Source organism: Larus michahellis, chromosome 7 (assembly GCF_964199755.1).
Source record: "Larus michahellis chromosome 7, bLarMic1.1, whole genome shotgun sequence".
Classification (NCBI taxonomy): domain Eukaryota; kingdom Metazoa; phylum Chordata; class Aves; order Charadriiformes; family Laridae; genus Larus; species Larus michahellis.
The window spans coordinates 32,044,615-32,068,372 of record NC_133902.1 but is presented as its reverse complement, the minus strand read 5'-3'; the positions used below and the strand labels follow the sequence as shown (position 1 = coordinate 32,068,372).

Below are 23,758 nucleotides of genomic sequence, written 5' to 3'. Positions count from 1 at the left end.
AAAAACCCACCTTGTTTTATGCAAGGCTGTAAACCAGAGTTTGAGGAGCATTCTGGGTGTGTAGGCCAAGTAGACTAACACTGGTGGCATGTCAGCAACTAAAGACCTCCAAAACGTGGTTGGGTTTTTTGGGTTTTTTTACAGCATCAGAATCACCTTTCTTCACCCAGCATTAGCTAGCTGCTTTTTACCTATTATTTCACCTGATCCTTTCTAAAAATATGCTCAGAAAAATGCAGAAAGCTGACCACCTTCTGCAAGTTGTCATCCAAGCGAAATCACCTCATCCACACAATGTGTTGAAAGAATCATTAGAGCACATCTCCAGGAAGCAACATCAAGCTCTTCCTACTGAAAAGGGCTGCTCACAAGAAAGTTTATCTTCCACTTACAATAGCACAAGACCATCCACTTCCACGTCATAAATCAACGCATTACAAGTCAGTTCCAGTGCACGTCACTGTCTGGAGAAAGGTCACGATGGCTCAGGTTGACACCAGATAAGAATCCACCGATTCACAGGTTTTAAATACATTAACTGGGGTGGAAAAATTAGAAATAAAGCTGGTGTTTTCTGTCACGATATTAACAAGAATTAGCTTGGTGCCTTTCCTTTCTTTTTGTGCCCAAATGAAGTTTAGGAAGTTTGGCTACTGAAGTCATAGAATCATAGAACAGTTTAGGCTGGAGGGGACCTTGAAGATCACCTAGTCCCAACCCCCCTGCCCTGGGCAGGGACACCTCCCACTAGACCAGGCTGCGCAAAGCCCCATCCAGCCTGGCCTTGAACACCTCCAGGGACAGGACATCCACAGCCTCCCTGGGCAACCTGTTCCAGTGTCTCACCACCCTCACAGTAAAGAATTTCCTCCTAATATCTAATCTAAATCTCCCTTCTTTCAGTTTTAAACCATTACCCCTTGTCCTATCACTACACTGCCCGATAAAGAGTCCCTCCCCAGCTTTCCTGTAGGCCCCCTTTAGGTACTGGAAATCTGCAATAAAGTCTCCTCAGAGCCTTCTCTTCTCCAGGCTGAACAGCCCCAACTCTCTCAGCCTGTCTTCATAGGAGAGGTGTTCCAACCCTCTGATCATCTTTGTGGCCCTCCTCTGGACCCACTCCAACAGGTTCATGTCCTTCTTATGTTGGGGGCCCCAGAGTTGGACACAATACTCCAGATGGGGTCTCACCAGAGTGGAGTAAAGGTGCAGAATCACCTCCCACAACCTGCTGGCCACACTTCTTTTGATGCAGCCCAGGGTATGGTTGGCTTTCTGGGCTGTGAGCGCACATTGCCAGGTGATGTTCAGCTTCTCATCCACTAACACCCCCAAGTCCTCCTCCTCAGGGCTGCTCTCAATCCATGCTCTGGCCAGCCTATATTTGTGCTTGGGATTGCTGTGACCTAGGTGCAGGATCTTGCACTTGGCCTTGTTGAACTTCATGAGGTTTGAACAGGCCTGCCTGTGAAGATCCCTCTGGATGGCATCCCTTCCCTCCAGCGTGTCGACCACACCACACAGCTTGGTGTTGTCAGAAAACTTGATGAGGGTGCACTTGGAACCAGCTCTCTAACTCCTCCTTAGCCTCCCTGCTATTACACAGCCTCCTTATCACCTCCTGCAGGTCCTCCACCTGGGCACACCTTTGCAGGCAGGTCTATCAGTCTTCCCTGCCCCAGGAGAAAGGTCTGGGCACTTCCTGCAGCCTGAGGTCTGCACTGCGGCCTCTGCCTTCAGCAGCTCTGCCTGGGTGGAGGCATTGGCCACCACTGGGGTAGCTGGTGCAGACACCCCAGCCAGAGCTGCACCTCTGCTCTCAGACAAGAGCCCACCATTCTGCCTTGAGGATTAGGTAGGATGAGTGCCTTGGCCTGTGCAGATAGTAATCTGTAGACTAAGTAAAACTGGATTGGTGTACCAGAGACATAAGAACAGCTGCAGCTTTGAGCTTCATCTTATATTATATCCAACATCGATCAGGTAATATTGTTCTATCCACTTACTGAAACGTAGTCTAAATTACCTTGAAGCAGCGATGAACACTGAATATATTCATAGTGAGAAAACACTGGATGAGACTAGACTGATTGCTGAGGTTTGAGCAGGTCAGCTCTAATGAAGCAGTTCAGCCATCGTATTCCCTATTTTTGACCTATAGTCCCCGTATATTTTAGAGCATATTAAACTCTGGTGAGGCATTTTAATTGAGAAAATTAATCTGTTCTTACAGCATTAGAAAGGTTGAATGCTTCACAACAGTTCAGTGTGCCCTGCAATAATATTCTAATCAATTTTTTCTTATCTCAGCTCTGCATAAGGTTTGTACCCCTAATAGTATTCAGTTTACTAACATGTCAATGCTACTTCCTTCCCCTTCCCCCACCAGCCAGGCAAATACCTTAGTTTCTAAGATGATGCATTTTCCCCCCATTTCTTTATTTTTTTTATATATATAGTTTCTTAATTTCACTCTCCTTATTTGCACATGGAAATATTTGAAGGACCTAAAATTTCATCCAGCAGATCTAAGATGTTGGTGTTCTTGTTTAAACTTTTTTTTAAACTAAAAGTATTTCTTTTATTATCAATGCATTAAGACCTCTGCAAATAGGCTTCTTTAAGACCTAGAAATATTGAGGGTTAGTGCCTCTGCAAGTGTAAATCAGCATATTTCCTTTGATAAAATTGCGTTAGTTAACAACAGCCAGGATCCAGCCCTGACTGGATTGTCTCTAAAGTAGATAAAAGTAGTGCTGAACTCTGAGGTACGAGCCAGTACCAAGGAGATTTCAAAGACTGACTGCTTATGTTTCCCCAAAGTTAAATTCAGATTGAAGCCACCCACTACACTTTAAGGGGCTTTGTTTTTAAAACATAGTAAGCACTTGACTAACTTGCTTGAAAAAGAAGTTGCACATGGAGTAGTCCCATGGATACAGTTCTGTTTTGCAAAGGTATCAAGGATTAGTAATTACATGCTCTTACTCTGAAGCATGCAGGATACTTGATGCAAAAACAAACACAGCTCTAAGCAGTAATTTATTTAAGAAAGAAAAAAAAGAACCTGTCAAACTAAACATCATAATCCTGTGGCATCTGTTCATGAAGTGAAACACTCCTGAAAACTGACTGAAGCTTTTGTTATACAAGATGAGATCTTCTCAGAGAAAGCTGCTGCAGATACTCAGGATGATCTCACATAACAGGTTAAGGTACTTCCTTCCATTAATGACTTGGTGCCTCTTTCTGTAATTAACACACCTGATTTTTATTTTAAGCTGTGTGGGAAGCATTCTTTTGCATTGTAGAGTCCTTCACCAGAGGTTAGGATAATGTTTAGTGACTTCCTCAGTAAATAATGACTGAGATCACGCATTTTTTTCTGTGCTGGTGGGAAGAGGCAGCGTAATACCGAGTACAGTATTACAGAGTATTGTCTCCGCTAGCTGCATTCCAGAAGTCTCATAACAAGAAAAGGAATAAATTAAAAGGCATGTGTCCTACTCACAGAAAGCCTGTTGCAGGCAATCTGTGCTCACAGTCCCATGCATGAACTGACAACGTGAGCTGAGCTCCCAAACCTCAGATTCCTCCCTCTGTTGGAGGCCGGGTGTAGCCCTGTGCCCAGCAGCACCCTGCTGCCGCCTCCACCAGTCACAACTGCAGCAGCACCAAGAAACTCCCTTGCTTTTAGCTCAAAGGTAACAACAAACACCTAACTTTATATCTTTGCAAGCCACTGTATACTAAAATGCAACGCAAGACTACAGGAAAGTAATTTTTTTTTTTGTAGACAACTGAAATGGGATTCAAGACAATGAAAGATTTAAGACTTTCCTCTTTTCACCGTCTTCGCCTTGGTGAGTGACAGTCTAGCTCAATTATTTGTAGATGATATAAAGGCCACTGCTGAAAAACTACAGATGAGTTATTCTCAAAACACACCACCTGAACATACACAATGCTTGTTAGGTTTGCACAAGGCTAATTCTTCCTGTCTTCTATTTGCCAGGGGGAGTATTTAAAATAATTACACAATTACAGAAAGCTGCATGAAAGAGTTCAGTATGGATTATTTGACTTAAATTCACACTCTTCATTGCTTTCTAGAGTCTCTTAGATTATCCAGTATAATTATATAGCTCAGAAGACAAGCAAACCACCTTTTATTAAACTTTAATAGAAATAAAGTAGCAAATTTCATAGATGCAATGTGATATTAGCCAGAATTCATATAATCCTGATGACAATTTAGGGAATTCTCCTATTTTTCTTTTCTCCTTCTATTTCCTTGATAGTTTCATGCCTTCGTGGATTTTGGTTCTTTGATTTTTTTGTTTTTTCTTTTTCCTTAGCGGGGTGCTGAAGAACACTATGCCATTTACATCATTTTGGCCATTGACTTCAATGAGAATAAGGCTAGAACCAATAATGCATGTTATCATGAATGCAGCTCGCAAACTGTAACCAGCTAATTCTCACCACGCTGCTGTGAAGGTGCAATTAGTGATGCTATTATCCTCACTTTATACTGCAGAAAGAATTGTAACACAGAGGCTGAGTGACTGCCGAGGGCCTTGGAGGGAAGCAATGTTTGTACAAGAAAATAGACTAAGAAAGAAGCTCTTGGCTCAAAGGGCAAAAAGCACTTTTCATTACTCTGAAAGAAGCAGCAAGCTTTAGCTAAAACATCTGACAAGGATGTTCTAGGCGCAAAACTAAGATAAGACAAAGGAGCAATAATAGATACACCTGAGATGATTAAAGACATTATTTAACTTTTTTAGCACACCAAAATTCATCTGTGCTTATGTGGGTAAAAATGATAACGGAGCAAGAACAGCAATATACACTTCCTCTACACACATTCACATTTAATCTGCGGAAAACACAAAGGAGATACATCTACATGTAAAGTTTAGTTAAGTTTTGAATATTTTGGAAGCTTGAGTGCCTGTACATGAGTTATGGTGCACATTCATATTTAGGTATATCCTTGGCTATGAATCCCCATAGAAGAGATATACATAGGAATAATTATCCGTGCCACAGAAATCATGGGAAGAGAGACGTTGGTACTGTGTTACCATCTATTCTCAATTCTGCGAGTACATTGTTGAAATATTTTATTAGCTAAGGTAGTGTTTCTCTCCTCTTTGCTGTCTGTATCAAGCAAAACTCTCCTCCCATGTGCATTCAGAGCTAAATATGAGATTCATTATACTTAGTCAAGGCTGCATGACTATTCACTGCCTGAAAAGATGGGTTACAGCAGCCTGGACAGTTTATCCCAGAAATTTTGCTCCAGTAAATCAGTGTAGAATTAATAGAGTCCCAGGGCAGAAAACCATAGAAATTAACACAAAAAAGACTCCTTTGATAGGCCTGATACCAGGGCAAGTAAAATCAAAGGCTGAAAAATGAGACGTATGTGCCTCAGAATCTAAAACCTGAGGAGAAACTATTTTGTCCGAATATAAGAAAAGTGGGTTTCAGCAAGCTGCCAAGTTTTATGATCATTTTCAGAAAAGATGCAACAGGTGAAGTCCAAAGGGTTCTGAAATTAAACTAAAAATTAGCTAAACCCTAAATGAGCTAAACCACTAAAAATTAGCATTTCTCTTTGTTGTCCACTTCTCTCTAAACAGGTTTCTTTTGCCCACTGATAAGTTGAACCACATAACATCCTCTTCCAAAGTATGGCCATTGCATAGGTAATAGGAGCTGCCCCACCAGCTTAAGTGGAAGCAGTTGTAGGATTCAGAAGGTGCCACCTGACCAAGACTGAAAGATCATGCCAGGCAACAACTGATGCTGATGGGTCAGAGCTACCTAGTCCAAATTAATATCATCTCTGCAAAGGAGCTAAACCACCACTACAGTGTGCTCAGCTTAAAAATCTATCAGGAACACTAGGAGGGTAGTAAGGGGACATTTAAGTCTTTCCCAGGGCAGGGGCAGATTTGCCATAGCTGCACCACTGGTGGAAGAGGGGATTCTCCACTAAGTTAACCGTTTACACACCTATAAACTACACTGCTGCTGAGCTGCAGGATTTAAGGGCCTTTTGAAGAAAATGATTAACAGCAAGTTAGCCATACATTAATTTGACCTCATACAGATCTCTGGAATGAGCCCTCCATATTAAGTGAAACAGAATGAGCACCTGAAACAAAGCTGGCTGATAAAAAGTTCACTTTAAATGGTTTTCATCATATGGACTTCACTATTCAAATAATGTGTAGAAAGCATATTCTTGGCATTGCATACAACATGGGCCTTCTCTTTCTCAGAAGGAAAAAAAAAATAAAAATCTTGCCTTGGCTGGAGGTGAATTCAGTAGAGACCGGGTGTGCGTGTGTGTGGAATCAGTATCAATTTCAATGGCACATCAATTAAGAGAGGTAGCAAAGACAAGGGTGAAGGGAGCTAAGAGAAGTACGAAGTGCCTGAAATTCTTAAAAGGGTTTTCAGAACAGAGTAAGCATACCTTGTTCCTTTGAGCAAGCTATAAATAAGTTCATCTTAGTGGCATCCCTCGCAAATTGCATAGCTTAAAGAGAGCTCAAGATCAAAAGCATTATCAGGCAAGTAGACTTTTGTGTGATGTAGCCCCCTTACTTAAACTAAAAAGAAAGCTGAAACACCTGACCTCAAATGGGGAAACAAGAGGCAAAGACAGGGCCATTTGAAAGTGTTCAAATCAAGGGCAATACTACTGGAAATTATTATTGCTTCTAGAAATATAAATCCAAACTAGCAAACAATTTATGTTAAAACAGATTTGCTGATCTCTAAGCCTATTGCCTGTCTATGCAGAGCTGGAATGTATGCATCAGAGACCGGTCTGGTGTTTTATAGACAGGTTTATTCGCTCTTACAGCTTCAGCCACTGAGCTTGTTAAATTGGTAAAAATCAGATTATAATCAATATAAAAATAACAATCATAAGAAAAATATGTCTATCCTGAATTATTGTGGTATAAGATCTATAATGCATCACATATAATGAGATTTTTTTTCCTTTTTTCTTATTGCTCAAGCATTGATTTCCATGTCAGGGACAGGGGATTGGTAATGAAATACAGATTGGCAATGGAAAAGCAGCTTTTCGCCGGCAGGCTGCCAGCTAACTCCTGTCCCATCAGCAGAGATCCTCCTTGGCCTTCCCCAGCTAGCAGGCCAGCTGTCCCGCTCCACTTCTTACCAGATACATTTCCATATCAGAAAAATTAAACACCGCCTGGAATGGAAACTGCCCAGGGCTGGCATGCAGAACTGCCCTCTCCTGGGCTGCTGGCAGGCCTGAAGATCCAGGCGTGACACAGGATGGTTGCAGCAGTATCGTCACCTTGCTTGCTTATAAAAACAAGCGACGAGCTCCAACCGCACTACTGCATTTTGCAACACTCCCTGCAGTTACAGAGAGCTTCTGGGGAAGTTTTGAGAAGCCGTTGCTGGTCTATAAGCTAGTTTGCTTTGCACCTGTGCATGTTTTCTTGCTGGTTTTGGTAACTACACCAATACCGTTTGGCGCTTGGATTGCTCTGCCTCGTGCAGACGCATGTTGAGATTACACTCAAGGCTGAAGGCTGCAGCCCCAGAGTGGCTGCACAGACCAGCTGCTTGCCAGAAGCAGAAACCTTGGGAAGCTAAGTAGGGAATGTAATTTAATACCTGCTCCTTTGACTAAGGGAACACTTTGACCCAAGATATGAAGCAGCAATTACTTAAGTGCACTTACAAAGCTGTGGAAAGGAACTCTCCTGTAATAACGAGCAACAATATTCTGCAAACGGGGTACGTGTGATGCATCATTCAAATGAGCACTCACACTGAGCACAGGCAAACAGAGGCAGAGACATGATGCTCTCAAGGAAACACTTAACGCCAGCCTCGCAGAGAAAAAGATTTCTAGTGAGAGAAAGGAGACTTTTATATCTGGAGATGACTAGGCTTCCCAGGAACACTCTGCCTTCACAGAAATAATGGCTCTGTCTGCTTCTTCATATCCCAGACATGCCAGAGCTAGGCAGGTCTTGCCAGGTGCTGCATCTTTTATACTTTTATGATGCTTTAAAGCTTATTGCCATTATTATCATAATATCAGCAAGTATTTCTTGGTACCACTGAGGTCATAAAATACCTGGCAACAGAAGTAGCGCCCAATCTTCACTTTACAGTCACAGATTTGTTTTTAAGACAGCAGCGCAGATATCAAGAAAAGGAAAATTCCCATTCCTCTACAAGTCAACGTTAAAACTGTCATGTACCCCAAGGTCTGGAAGGTAGCCTGCAGCATGAGAAATACATCATCAACTGATGAATTTGAGTGCTCCAGGCAAGATATATCTCTTACCATTGAAGCCAGGATTAGCATGCTGGACTGAATTATACAATGATGGGAAGAGAAAACACTTTCTGGATGGAGGAGAAATCTCAAACTTGGAACTGCCAGAAGAGTGCTCAGGGTGCTCAACTCCTCTACTTTACTTTTCCAGGGCAAGAGCAATCCCATTAGGGGATCTTTTCTTTTTCTTGTACTGCCCAGAGCCAAGGAACAAGCTGGAAAGGGAGAGGCACGGCATCTCGGGAAGATGCTTAGGTTTCTTACTCCTGCAGTTTTGAGTGTGGTGGCGGCTTCCAAATGTTAGAAAAAAGCAACAGTGGAAGTGATCAAATCTAATTGTTTTTTTTTTTTTTAACTCAGAACAGATATTATTTGTGATGCTTTTCCTAACCTCAGGTACAGGCTGCACCAATCTTCAGGTTTGGTCTATGAAAAGCTTTATAAAAAAACAAAAAAAAAACAAAAAACCTAAACAAGTGTACTAAAATTACAAGACAACCATGTAAAACCACCTCCCACCCAGCAGCTGAGAAACTTAGGTTGAGGCTGTGGGACTATTTAAACCATTCCTGTCACGGCTCGGCAAGTTTCTGTGCAGTTGGTGGTTTGAGAAGGGTCCAGAGAGGCTGCCTGATCACCAGCCCTGGACATCGCCACACAGCAGGGTGTCTCCACATCTGGCAGCATTTACTATTGCTCTCCTGCCTCTGGCAGGGAAAAGGAGGAGGGAATGGGGACTGGCATGCTGCCAGCGCTCTTTGGCTGGCCTGAGGCATGAAGGGGGCACAGTTTTCCATCTTCTTCACAGCCATCAGCTCCAGCTGAGAGCTGCGCTGGAACAGCTTTACTTGCTGGCTTATCCCATCACTGTAATAGCTGTAGTTGACATCAGAGATTCATTTAGGCACTTCAATTTTGTTATCAGTGTTATATTGCTTCCATGAGCACATCACTTAAGCCAGCCACAGACAGCATGCTTTTAAAAAGCAAAGTTATTCAGAAAGGGAAAAACCCCAAACCATCTAATCCCAGAAGAATGTTGTTTTGCTAAGAGCGTTATAAGCAAATCATGACAAAGAAGTATACAGCCCTATCACCTCACAATTCAGCTTTTCTTGCTGTCCCAAGGTGGAAACAGCTTGACCTAGAGGATTCTGTCAATTTTCCTTCCTGTAGAAGGAAAAAAAGCCAAAAAACCACTAATGCTCATTACAATAAGGCAGCTGAACAACTTCTGGTTGGTTTTTGTTTTTAAACACTTTCCCCAGTTGAAAACTCTTTCTGGGAAAAAAAAATATATACTTCTGCATGGAAAAATTATGTTTGCGCATGGGGATAAGGATGGATGACTCCTAGTTTGCTCAAGGTAAAAAAGCTCTGTCACTCTAGAGAAATAGTTTTATGTGACACAACATCCTGCGATAATGCAGTAGTAGAGAAAGTGATGATTTATAGTAGTTGATAAAGGGGAAGAGAGAGTGGCAGCAAGAACTAGTTGGCATAATTGCAGTTTTACCACTCAGACTTCCCACTTTTCCACGCCTGGGCTGGTCTCTCTCTGGGAAGAGACCAAAATAAAATTATTTCTGATCCGCACTCTTACAGAGTGTTTTTTGGCTAATCTACTAATCAATCATAAAATAGGCCTCAGCATCCACAAGTTCTTTCAGGGTGCACCTGAAAATAAATATTCAGCAATGGTCCCGACAAAGGGCCTCTAATTAATTTACGCAGACCCTGCCTATGAAGTCCTATGGTCCTAAGTTAAAGACTTTCTTCAAAGGTAGCATTCAGGAACATTCCGCCAGTGTATTTTACAGGTTTTTATATCTGATGAGATCACTTCTTGGTTTCCTCTGCTCCAAAGCACACAGAACTCAGGCCAATTCTGTCCTCATTTAAAACCAGCCTGTGCCATTGGTTTCAGATGGCTGTGTAGCCCAAGTCACAACTGGCTCTACTCCTGTATTTCCTGAATGTGAAAGATGTGATCTCATCAGGGTATTAAAGATCCTCTGTAGGATGAGTAGTCACATACAGAACGGCCTGTACCTGTCAAACACAAAGCCAGCAATGCATGAATTGAACCGCACCCCACAGGAGTTCTCACAGAAATGGCAATATCCTATTTCCAGTGAAAATGGAAGTAAACGCAAGTGGCACAAATAGCCTATTACAGTTTTAAGACAAGTGTAATTTGATAATTTTTGCTGATATTGAGACAAATGTTTTTCTTTACCAAGAAGTATTGGGCAGATTCAGTTTGGCCAGAGAATAGCTGCCATGATGCCAACCGAGGAGATTTAGCACATACTGGATTTAACCTATTTTCTTCTCTCTTTAGACCTCAATTCTTCAGTCTTGACAGGATTTCAAAGAATCTCTTTAGCATCAGCTTTAGTGGTTTTTGGTAGAGAGATACTTTTAAACTGCAATTAAAACACCTCAATCTGGAGTTGTGAGAACCAGGTGTGGAAATACATAGAAAGCAAAACATAAATACTGCGCCCCATTTCATACTTCACACTTAAAGCAGCAATTCAACATGGTTAAGTGCTTCTCCAAGGAACTTTGCAGATTACAAGGAAATGTAATACAAAACAGTAGTCAGGTTATCGAGATTGTACATTTAATAACTACCTTTACTGCTCTGCTACTTATAATGGCTCTCTTGTCCATGCAAAGGGTTTTCCGTGCCTGGGAGATGCAAGTAACCTGTAACATTTAGCAAAAAGATGTAGGGCAGCCTAAGAGACAGAGTTGATCTTATAGTCATGTAACCTGAAGGCATAAAACAGCTACTTGGTGAAACTTGTGCAGAGATGAACAGTCTCAGAGAATAATAAGCTAACAGCAATAACCTGTACTATAGTGAATGAACACAATTTGAAACCAGTTTTGGTAAGCATGTTGTGCGAACACCTATGCTATCTCAGAGTATTGCTTTAAATAGGGAAAAGGAAAGTGGTAAATAAAGCCATCATGTTTTGCACACATACATACCCAATGAGACATAACCCCAGAAGCTTAGCAGAAGGAGATGGTACAGCTTTGTTTTCAAATAATTTCAAATTGAGCTTTTTGATGAAGAGGATGATCCCATGGTTTCTTTTTTGTCCCCAGAGCTGCTTAACAACTCCCAATCCCATTCGGAATTGGTCAAAGTCTTGCACTGAACACAGTTATCAAAAGAGTGTTTCGATCTCCAACAAAAATCCACATTTCTAAGTTGAATAATGCAGAAGAAATACCCATGTACTGCAAGACTGAAAGAGATAATATGTACTATCATTTCAAAGGAGAGCTCTGACTTTGTACCTCATTTCATAAACACATAGTTATAAGAGTTGAAAAGCATTTTATGGTCCACAAATAGGACACTAGTGACCAGAAAGTAAAGTCATCCGTAAAACCTACAAACAAATGTTTTGAAGAACTGAATTCAACCCACACTGAAGAGTACTTAGATTTTGTTTAAAATAGGTGGAGAATAGTGCACTCCATGAATTACGTACAATTCAGCTCACATCTGTATTGCTGAATGCAGTGAAAGCCTCCTGCCAGCCGCTACAGGGATCCAACACAAAGCCAGACAGAGGACCCGTGGTGCCTACCTCAGAGCAAGAACTTTAATACATCTCTACTCAAAGAGCAAGAGACCATTTCATGTTGTAATTCAGAAGGTGGTAGCAATATCTTTACAAAGAAGGGAGAAATTCTTTGCATCGCTTCTGAATATTTCTTGAAGCATTTTCTTATGAGATTTTTGTGAAGATTTTCAGTTTAATTTTATATAAAGCAAGCTCCCCCAACTCTGAGTAAACTAATAGTGCCTTTATTTTCTGTTCCTCCAGCTAACTGCTTTATCTAGTAACTTGTCAAAGCACCCAGCTTCAGAATAAGGTAATATTACATTATCTTTTTTCTTTTAGTTTTTCCTGAACATTTGAATTTGAAAGTTAGTTCAACTACCAAAAATTAAATGCACTTAGTACATCCATTTCAAAATTTTGCAGTAAACTGTGCTTGTAAGGTCTTATTTCAAGATTTTTGCAAGTAAATTTTTATGCCAGAAAGGATCAGATTTAACTCTACTATATAGGCAGAAAGTTAATATAATATTCCGCGGCAAACAAGTCAGTCATTGTAAAAAGAGAAACAGTCGTACAGAGCAATAACACCAAATAACCCTTTCAGTGGAAGCTTGCAATTTTGCAACTGATCAGTCCTTCAAAAATAAAGAAAAATATTAAAACCTGTAACAACTGAAAAAAACCCTAGTATTTAAATGGGGAAAACCCTTCAGTTTTGGCTTAGCCAAGCCCTTATTAAATAAAACTCAAGTATGGCTAATTTTTGCTTCAGATAATGCTGAATCAGATTTTTGCTAAACTGTATTTCAGCCAGATGAGAGCCAATTTGCATTTATTCTGTCTAAAGGGAACATAGGACTTGACTACATTCCTTTCTCCATATCAAGTGTCATGCACCGTTAGTCTCATAAAACGCCATTGGTCTCAGAGCAACACTGATCAATATATTTTTTTTTTTGCCCAAAAAGGGAAAAAAGCGTACAAATGGGAAGCTGCAGAAAGGACAGAGCCTCGAGTCAGGGTCAGAGCACACACGTTTTCATCCACATGTGGAGGATGTGGAGGTCTCTGCGCAGCTCTTGGCTCTGGCAGATTCATTCTCACTCTCAGCCAGACACTAATGCTTTCGTGGCTACACCCATCAGTACGGAGGGTCATTATGCCTAATCCCGTATGCCAGCCAGAGTTTAGCACAGTTATTTGTCAGATATTCTGGGTTAGCACTATTCTGTTTATTCAGCCACGCTATAATAAGCGAGATCTTCAATACAGTTGATTGGGCATTTATTTTGGACTTACCATATGTAATGTGTCTAAATGAATACGGAATAATTACCGAAACCATTTGTCCTGGTTTGAGGTACACAAATGCTTTGGGATATTTGCATTGTCGCATGCAATTGCTTTTGACTGTATTTTTAAGAAGCGGGGCAGGCGATTTCCTGGTGTATCAGATTTTGGGATGGCAGCTCCCCGTGACCACCTTTTCAGCTTCCAGGGGGAAACTCTTATTTCTCCCCACAACCAGAACATCCAGAGACAAACAAGATGCCTGGGACCTTGCATGCAGCCTTGGTGATACCACCAGGGTGGTTTTATCACTCTGTGTCATGTTTGATTAGCAAGAACTCCTATAATAATTTTACCCTGCTTCTTTAATGTGATACCCTACTCCCAGTGGCATGCAGTTAGACACAAGTAATAATATTTCTAGACAGAGATAAGAAACAGCCTATCTATTGTCACTTTTTGTGGTTTCTTGGCCTCCATCTTCCCACGTCCCACTTGTTTCCATGGCTTTTCCCCACTTCCACCAGTAGGCAACCCTGTAAATACCACAGATGCTCACATGGCACTCCTCCTTCCTCCGGACTGACCTTTCTGCAATATCATATACAAGGCAGCCAGGCGACAGATTTGTCATTCTGCCACACGGCAACAGGAACCGCCGTGGGGACTGAAGCTGAAAATCCAGTTCAGACTTAAAGGCATTTAAGATATGGAAGAAACAGTACAGAGTTTTTGCTTTTTATTTGGCCTGACTTTTCCACCCCTGAGTCCTCAGACAAATTCTGACAGCACTGACCTATTTCAATTGCTACTTTTACCTTGCACTTGGCTGTGTCACTCTGCACTGCAGGCTCACAAATTGATCTGCGATTCCCTTTTTCTCCTGATAGTTAGACAGTAGCAAATCATCCACACATCTCCTCAACAAGGCAGGAAATTCTACCGTTTGACATAAAGGCAGGGGTATCCACACTGAACAACTTCCCATTTTAAGCTTCTTTTCTCTCTACTGTGTTTTTCCCTATTTTAGCAGCTCTAGCCCATCAAGTTTCTCAATGTGGTCCGCCGTTATAGCTTTGTCAGTTAAAAGTACAAATGCATTTTATGCACCGTAATCCTCACAACTCGCCTGCAACATGGGAAAGTGTTATTCATGCTCCTCTGTTATTTATACTCAGAAAAATAACTGCTCTAACACAATGCTACACAAACCTGATAAGAACAAAGCCCAATTACTATAACAGGACAACATGTTCAGAACTTGAGAGCAAGGCTGATAAGCAGCCGGATAACAGACTAATGAGTAAAATGCCTGGAGCTTATTAAATGGCTAATGAAGGTATCCAAGACACCTGTAGCATTTTAGAGAGGAAAATATAAAAAGCTCCAAATATGGCATTTAAAAAATACACCACAAACGCATAGTATACTAATTCGTCCACTTCGAGTGTGGGCAAACAAGTTACCAGAAAAATAATCTTTTTATCATAAAAATCTTACCTGGTTATATAGAAAAACATATATAATGGAAATTAGCAAACATGCCCTGAATAAACAGTAGACCCGCGTAGTGGGGCAAGGCTGGGGAAAGGTCTGGAAAGACTCTGGAGCAGCAGCTGTGGCCATAGGCGAGCACGTCCTCACAGAATTGCATTTGTAAGTGCCACTAGCCCTGAAAAGACTTAATCCGAAGAGAGACAGAGACCCTGGAGAAAATAACCAGTATTAGCACTACAGCTGTTTAGATTTCTCAGCAGGACTTATTTGTGCATGAGCATAAATAGTACACAGCACAAACAAGGTAAACACAGACCAAAGCTGAGATGAGTACATCACAGAACTAGTGACCATAAACAGCGGGTGTAGCACCACTTATAAAATTATTAATATTATCCACCTTAAACGATAAATATCCTAAGAGATATAAAGTCTGGAACCATCATAACTTCTAGCCTGAAGCAGTGTTTCTCTACTTAGCAGTGATAATTGTGTTCATTTCTTCCTGCTTGTTAGGCAAACAACTAGCAGTGGTGGAGGAAAAGTCATCATGACAAACCTTACAAAAGGCCTTGTGATAAATGGCAACAGTTAAGGCCAGCAGCAAAATAACTCTAAAAGTAATAATGATCTCCAGTTCCCCATACAGTTGGCTCCTATGAGATCTGTTGAAAAACATCTCACAGCAATAGACGCAAGAAAAGATGAGCTGCGGTTTTTGCCTAAAACAAGGCGAGTGCACAGTAGGCAAAGGCTCCAGAGGAGGACACAAGTATACTTGCTTTTCCCTATTTTTCCTGTGTGACCTTGGGCACATTACTTGTCCGACTCTCCGTTTATCCTCTGCAAAAAAGGAGATAACTACACAGGAGCATTGTAGAATCCACTAATTCTTGAAGACTGTCAAGTACTAAACTGAACCAGCAACAAGTACGTAAGTCAGAAGGAAGGCTGTCATGCTAACATACATATAGGCTGGATGGGGCTTTAAGCAACCTGGTCTAGTGGTAGGTGTCCCTTCCTAAGGTGGGGGGCATGGAACTAGATGATCTTTAAGGTCCCTTCCAACCTAAACCATTCTATGACATCACAGGGCATGTTGCAGTAAGACAAGGGCTAAGTTTTAAACGAGAAGACGGTAGATTTAGACTAGATACAAGGAAGAAATTTTTTACACTGAGGGTGGTGAAACACTGGCACAGGTTGCCCAGAGAGGTGGTAGATGCCCCATCCCTGGAAACATTCAAGGTCAGGTTGGATGAGGCTCTGAGCAACCTGATCTAGTGGAAGATGTCCCTGCTCATTGCAGGGGGCTTGGACTAGATGACCTATAAGGGTCACCCCAACCCAAACTATTCTGTGATTCTAGGATAACTGAAGTTGTCATTTCACTGTCCTTGGTGTTTTTCTCTTCTTCCCCCCTGCCCCCCAAGAAATAAAAATGATCTGCTATGGTTTTAACACCAGAAAAAGGAAAATCAATTTAACAGGAATTAGTTTAATATCTTGGAAGAGCTCAAATACAGACTTCCAAACTATCAAGCCTTGATTAGGACCTAGTAATCCAATGTTTTGATTTGATTAGGGTAAATGGAAAATGAGGCTCCTACACACTGGCCTTGACCTTAACTTGTTCTCCCTTTGAAAGGTCTGCATTTAGGCCTCAAATACTTAGAAAGATGACACATTTCTGTTACAAAATATAATCAAGTGCCACAATTTTAGACATGCCAAGTTGAAGTTCCCACACCTATCAGTGTCACATATGAAGGCGGTTTGTTCATTAGGACAACAGCTGCTGCAAGAAGAGAGGGAAGTCACACCAGGGCTTGCTTGCTCTGCATCATGTTCCTCTCCACACTGCGGCTGACTCCAGGCTTCGCCTGTGACAGTCCAGAGCACGGCACACAACCCATGGTCCCCACGGGAAGAGGGACTCCCCTGTCTCCACTTCCACAGGGCAATGGGGGCTGCTCACGCAAAGCTGCTCTTGGAGCTCCAGCCAAAATCCTGGCCCTGCTGGAGTCAATAGGGAATGTGCTATTGACCCCCACAAGGGTAAGTTTCACCCTTCGTTATGAAGTGTAAACAGCCTTGATGTATTTCCAACACCACATCCATGTTTGCAAGCTTCAGGAACATGCACATATTCAGTGTCCTGTGTCACTCAGACTGGATGAATTTGCACTGTTCTTTCAGACCAATTTCCAGAAACAGGATGATATTTTAAAGTTCCATCTCATGTTGTAAGAGACTTTAAAATAAAATCTAATTTTACATTTATGATTCATAATTTCATGACATAGGTCAGTGATAACATTTAATACAACACATCATTGTACCAAATCAGGTCACAAGCTTTACAATCATAATGACACATCAGATTAAGCCACACCTGAAATATTCTATTTTTAAAAGCTTTAAGGGTGGATGCTGCTACTTAGTACTCCTTGAAACTTTTTACCTTTTCTAAATCAAAATATTTCCTTTTTCCCCTGTAATGAGACACATCGTTATTTTCCAGATCAAAGTATTAAACTCTATTTTCTAAACAGAAGAGCAGCTGCTTTCAATATCTTTGAGCTTCTAGTATTAAATTAAAACAGCCCCTTTTGACTATGGGGCCTGTCAGGGACTACAATTACTCAGTACCTAACCAGAAATAATGCAAAAACTATGTAATAGCTATATGTAACAGTACATTTTAGAATTACAGTGGTCTATTAGTCAATTTGAAGTTTCAAATGCCTTCTAAAATACTTAATTTCAGGAAACATTCTAATATAATTTTTTGTTTGAATATGGAAAAAGAAAAACATAACAAGATGTTGGAACTTCTATTATAACAAGTAATCCATGTTAACCAGCTCCAGGTCTGGGCTGAGATACTGAGAAGTGGAAGAAGCTGAAAGGATCCAGTTTATTAGAAAATGATAGTTTAAATTTTTATTCAATAACCTGGAATCCATCACAGTAGTTGATCATCATTTTCCCTCTGCAGCAGAGAAGTTGCTACAAGTCTTGGGCTTCTATGTGACTCTCTTCTTCCAACACTTTCAGGTTTTGGTTTGTTGGTTAGTACCCAAGAACAAACTTCTAGGACCAGATTTTTGCATAACGATGCTGCCTCCATTAGCAGGGACATCTTACAGAAGAGAGTCAGGGAACAGCACTGCACCAGGCAGAGACCAGGAGTACCTGTGCAGACCACAGCCATACTCTGGCCACTACGAAATTTTCCCTAAGCCAAAGAGTTTCCAGCACAAATAAGGTGCTGACTCCACCTATGTTTTCTGTCCCTGCAGGCTACTCTTTCCTTTTCATAAAGGAAAAGCTCATTGTTCTCAGTACTGTCTGCCATTCTGTAAACCATTCAGCTTACCATCTGAGATGCTGGCATAAGATTTCCTCACACACAGTTTTCACTGTTCATGCAGCCTAAACACCTCTGCCCTGTCTTCTCTGGAAACCGGCTCCCTTGAGAAGGGGAGTTTGACAAAATACTGAAGTCCTAGTTCCTTTGCCCACCATGGGCTGCAGCTCCTCTTGGGTTTCTTTTGACTTGCTCCCACAGTACCAAGATGAGGATAAATAATTCCTAACTTGTAAACCTAGCTACTTGAAGTCCTGTGCATCCATTTTGAGTAAGTGGAAGAGCACAAGTTGTCCCCTGGCCTCCAAAGAAGCAGAACACTCTTTGTACAGGATGAAGAAATCGTTCAGTCTAAATAGTGAGAAATCCTTATGTTTTTGTGGGCAAGATGATGCATGCAGAGGAAACGGCACTGAAGTTTAAGTATATACAACAGGGCATGGCTTCCCCTGGAGCTGGGGGTTCTCTCAGTTTTTGGGAGGACCAGATAAAGGAAGATTCAAGGAAGAGGAGAGAAGGCAGAGCGGCACGCACATGAGGAAGAAGGAGAAGCAGAACATTTGGAGGAGTGGGTTCAGCCAAAGCTGAAGCAGAACCGGCCCCTTCCTCTGGGTTTGGAAACACGAGTGTTCCCCAAGCACAGCACCCAGAGTCACCAGTGCCCACAGGGAGGAGAGCCCTGCTGTGGGTCAGTCAGGGACCCTGCATCTCCTACCACCCAGCCCCAGGGGACAGCAGCTGTGCTGCTCCCAAATACACTCTTGTAAGCACTCTCACGGTGACCTCCACACCACCTAGCCTGCAGTAAATCCTCATCAGCATTTACTCTGAGGAATTAAGGGATTACTTCACTAGAGCTGTCTGAAATAAATACCCTGGAGACAACTTCTTTAATAGTTTACTAAGCAAACAAGCCCAGTTTAGTTGATGCATCCCCAAGAGCTGCAGGAGATTAAATAGTGGCCTCCTGTTGCCCTCCCCGTGCTGTCAGCCTCAACCCCAGCACAGGCCAGAGCAGGCATCAGCCTCCGCCTGCACCACATCTCAGGTCCTCAGCCAGACCCCTCACCTGCCTTCCCACTACTGGCAGCACCCAGCTTTTGAGCACCAAGAGTTTCCTTCTCCTTTAGCCACATCAGCCACAAGAGCCAGGCTGCGTGTACCTTCACATTAGCACACCAAGGGCTGAAGCCATAACCTTTTATTGGTATGAGCACCCCTACACAAGCATTAATTTATGACAGGAGCCAGACAGCCCAGAACCTCAGGATGACACAGAAGTGCATGGGCAGGCATGGAAGAAGTTGGGCGCTCACTGTCCAACCACTTTGGTGAATAGGCAACAAATTTACACGGTTGCTCTTCCAAAGATAACCCCCTTCACTAAATAAATCCCTTGTTCCTCAGCTCCAGAATAAATCTAAATGCTGTCCCAACTCACAGACTGTAGCATGTAACTCCTACAGTACATTTAGAGGGTATATGCACATGTAGAGAGAAAGAAGCTCAAGAAATAAGTGATAGCAGCTGCACACAGCCAACCAGGCAGCACAAGTACAGCAGGAGGGAGGCAGGGCACACGGAGGCATTGGAAAGCATATGGAAATAGCACTGAGTTTATCCCATCTATCACCATAACACAGGGCTGCACATCCTTCTCCAGGTTCTGCTGCACGGGGGGAATTTTAAAACCAGGTTAGCCCAATTTGTCATGGAGTTAACTTGCTTTCCTAGCAGGGCCATGCATGTCTGTCACTCCACATTCTGGAGGTACTGGCAACTTCAGGAAGTATTATCTATTTTAATCTAAGCTTCAAGCTCGTTTGGAATTTTTTTATTTTTTTTTTTTTTACATCCCCAACAGCATCACATGAAGCCTGAAAAAGTCCTAAGAATTAATTTTTCTTTAAATCAAGCACAGATCGTGCCCAAGTGCTCTCAGAGTGTCAAGTGAAAGCCACACCAAGCCAACATCTAGACTGCAGAAATTCAGGACCAATGTATTATACAGATTCAGCACTTCAAAAATTCCACAGTTTGTGTAACATTCGAACAACATGGAAGAGGAGCACGGGTGGGGACATGTTACAAATTTTCTTTTTAAGGAAAGAAAGAATCTAGCCACCTTTTTGTTAGCTTTTTTCACCTGAAATACACTTGTCCAGAAAGACCAACCAATGCCCCCAGTGGAGATACCTCAGCTAGGAAAGCAGAATTAAAACCCAATTATGAGTAATTCCCTACCCTTTCAATCAAGGTTTTCTCCATTTCAAGACATAAGCTTCAGGCCAGAACAAAGTAACTCGAGCGACCACTCACCACCAGTCAAATGCCTTAAGGTATTCCCAGATACTGACAGAAGTTCCAAGAGCAGAGAAAATGTTTTTCCCAAGGGTTTTTTCTGCATTGTTAACCATGGAGACCCCTGCATCATTGGCCTCATCTCTCCCACCTACTCCCCTTTCCTGGGAGCCCAGCAGCTCCATGCTCATGCTTATTCCAGGTCAGGTGCCACCACAGGTGCACTTAAAGTTAGGCCTCCAAATTCAAGCTGCAGCTATTTCATCTGTCATTAATAGAAATACACAACCTCCCAGCTGCTGTAGTTCAACACAGAAAGGTTGAAACTTGATACTTGAACTTATGCCAGGACCCAAGGAAACATCCAGGCTCTCTATAGAGTCCGTTTTATCTCCTTCAGACAAGTGATCAAGCCCCTGGTAAGCCCCACACCAGCTGTTACTAACCATAACCATCAACCAGGCACCACCAGATGAGCTATCAACCAAACAAAGCTCAATGACACCACAAACAGAAGCCCAAGGCAAGTGGATTTGTAGAGCCGTAAAAAAGCCAAAGGAACTCGCTTGAATTTGGTGGTCCTCTCATACGCACACACACACGAATATAAGTAAATATAAAAATTTTGTCTATTCCACTTCTTTCCTCAATCACCAGGACCTGTGATAAAGTAAGGAACTTTTGGAATACAGGGTAATAAAACCAGAAGTTTAACACCACCCTGACAGATATTTTTTCTGCAGCTACAGTCTTTTTTTGGTATTCACTCTCAGGTTGTTCCTATGATGTATCTTCCAGCCAGTGCATTCTACCAGCCTGGTCTTCATATAAATTTAATTAAAAAAAAAATAATTCCCAACTCTTTAGGGTAGGAGGAGGAAACATTACCCCACACTTACAGGGCTTCCACACAGACCACATGGAAGCAAGAGCTGTGAGGAGCCCATTTCATCTACTTTGTCAGCAATCTTGAAATGAGAGGAATTTAGGAATCTGCTGCTAACAGCTCAGTACACAACCATTTGCTGTGCCCCTTGACAAGTGGCAGGCAGCAGCTACAAACATCTTCTGTGGGATCTCGGAGAGCTCAGTAAGGGTTACGTATCTGTATTTTCATCACTTTTGATGAAGTACTTTAAGTGTTAATAATGAAATTGGCCAGAGACTATTAAATACTGACTGAAGTGACAGCTCTGCTACATTATTACAGTGTTGGCACAGCAATCATTCTGCAGGTTAAGTTATTTTAGGATGAGTGGTGTTTAAATTAAATATAGTCCCCTGTGTTCTTGTTTCATTTAAAGTCAACCACAGACTGCATGCCTGAATATTGTGCAGAGTCAGTAAGTTTTGCTGAGTCCCAGTTGTTTGTTTTGGTTTTATCCTTTATTATTCCTTTTGCCAGACAAGATGAGGCATTTGAAAAAAATCCTGCTGCAATACTTCATAGGCTTTCATAGCATGAGCCAGCACAGAGCGTGAATGATGCCAACTCGGTGAAAACCAGGCTGAAGTAACTTAACCCAAATAATACATACAAATTCTGTACACCATCTTAACCACTGGCACTAGGCTTCAACCAAAGAAAATCTAAGTTTCCAGCTTGTTTTCTATAAAAATTGGTAGCACTGAGTCAGTGTGAATAAAGACAGAAAATCCCAGGTTTGCTCTATCCAGATCTTCCTCCACAAGCAGAGATAATAGAGCTATTGTATCTAAGGTATAAACAACAGCTTCGGGTTTTGTTATACTGTTAATATGGTTGGACACAATTGTTTACCTATTAAAAGCATTTTTCAGATGTGTATTATCTTCTTCAGACAGTTTATGCCATTAATCAGATTTAACTAATCGCTTTCCTGGAAAGTGAGCGCACTGCAATACTTGTAACCTAGCTACTTCTTACCAGGGAACTATTTCAAGTGACAGTAGTTTATACTCCACTTCCCCAAATGGCTTGAAAACCCATAGCAAACATTAGCATTGTATCCATTATTAATACTTATATAAGTACATTTTAATAAACACTATGTACGTATACATATAAGTACATGCTCTTGCGTCAGCCTTTTGAACTGCTCATAGTAAGATGTTTCCCAGAGCGTTTACTGCTATGCCACCAAGTGCAATTACTGTTGGCTGAGAGACAGCCTGATTTGCAGGACTAGAAAGAGTACAAAGAACAGTGTTGTGAGGCTGTAGGGAAACCGAGCTGGAAAATAAAGCAGCAAGCTAGATGGAGATCTGCAGGATGGCCCTTTCCCAAGGGCACCACCAGAGAATGAACACAGCCCACAGTGGGTGCAGAGGTCACAGCCAGTCAAAGGGTTCGTTTCCATTTTAACGTGAAATAGCTGCACTTGGGATGGGGTGGATAAGATAGAGAGAAGCAGCGGCATACTTAATAATCATCTTTATCGCCATGAGAACTAATAACAAGACTAGACCCCACACAAACAGTAAAAATGAAAAAGCCCTCTCACTGACATCTAAAGATATGCCAGCAGTGCAGGAACCAGTGCATTCAACTCCGCAAACTTCAAATTAGTTAAATCTCCAGTGCCAGTAGTAGTCTTTCAGAGATAAGATAGACAACAACCAAAAAGCCTGACCAACACTCAGCTCAATACTTCCATATTCACAAAGCTATAAGAAACCAAACCAGCAAATTTAAAACCAAGTACTTCAGAAGATATTTGCTTAGGAAACAGTTGTGGTATCTTAATGCACTTCAGTCCCTACCTCCACTCTTGGGAGTTACTCATCTTCCAGACCCCAGCAGCCTCAGCAATACAAAACCTCAATAAGTTACCTTCCAGTCCTGCAGAAACAGGTCTCCACAAAGCTGACAAGAGTCCACATGCTCCCACCAGCTCCTGTGCTGCAGCCAAGCCCACGGCCCCAGGGACAAGGAAAAGCCTTACCCCAGCCACCCCCCTCCCAAATCAAGCAGCCTCCAGCACAGCACTCATTGCAAACAGCTGAGAGGCGATGACAGCCCAAACAGCTCCAGCTGTGAAACCAGGACCAAGCCCCCCCACAGGCAGGCACATAGCCCGCACCTGAAGTACATCATTGTAGTGGGGACGTATCTTAAATACCAGACAACTGAGAACAAGAGAACTGCAAGTGAACTCTGGCTAAATTAGGCAGGTCAAAACCCCATGTCATAAGTTTTACTAAGGGAATAGTTTTAAAACCCATTCTGATTTTTTTTTTTTCCTTTTGTGTCTAACTTAAGTGTGTGGGTTTGGATGACAGGACAAGTGGGATGTTGCTGCCAGAAAGTACACAGGTCCTTAAAGGTACTATATGAAGGGGACACGTGAATGTCCCCTGAAGGACAGAAAG

At 42.0% G+C, this 23,758-nt stretch overlaps 1 protein-coding gene across 1 annotated transcript in view; it reads right to left on the bottom strand.

Moving 5' to 3' along the window:
• LOC141745967 (uncharacterized) overlaps nt 1-23,758 on the bottom strand; it is a 243,352-nt gene that overhangs the window by 177,191 nt on the left and 42,403 nt on the right. Inside the window, exon 2 of the mRNA XM_074593515.1 lies at nt 23,220-23,326. Coding sequence (XP_074449616.1) covers nt 23,220-23,326 — 107 coding nt within the window. The remainder of the gene's footprint in view (nt 1-23,219; nt 23,327-23,758) is intronic.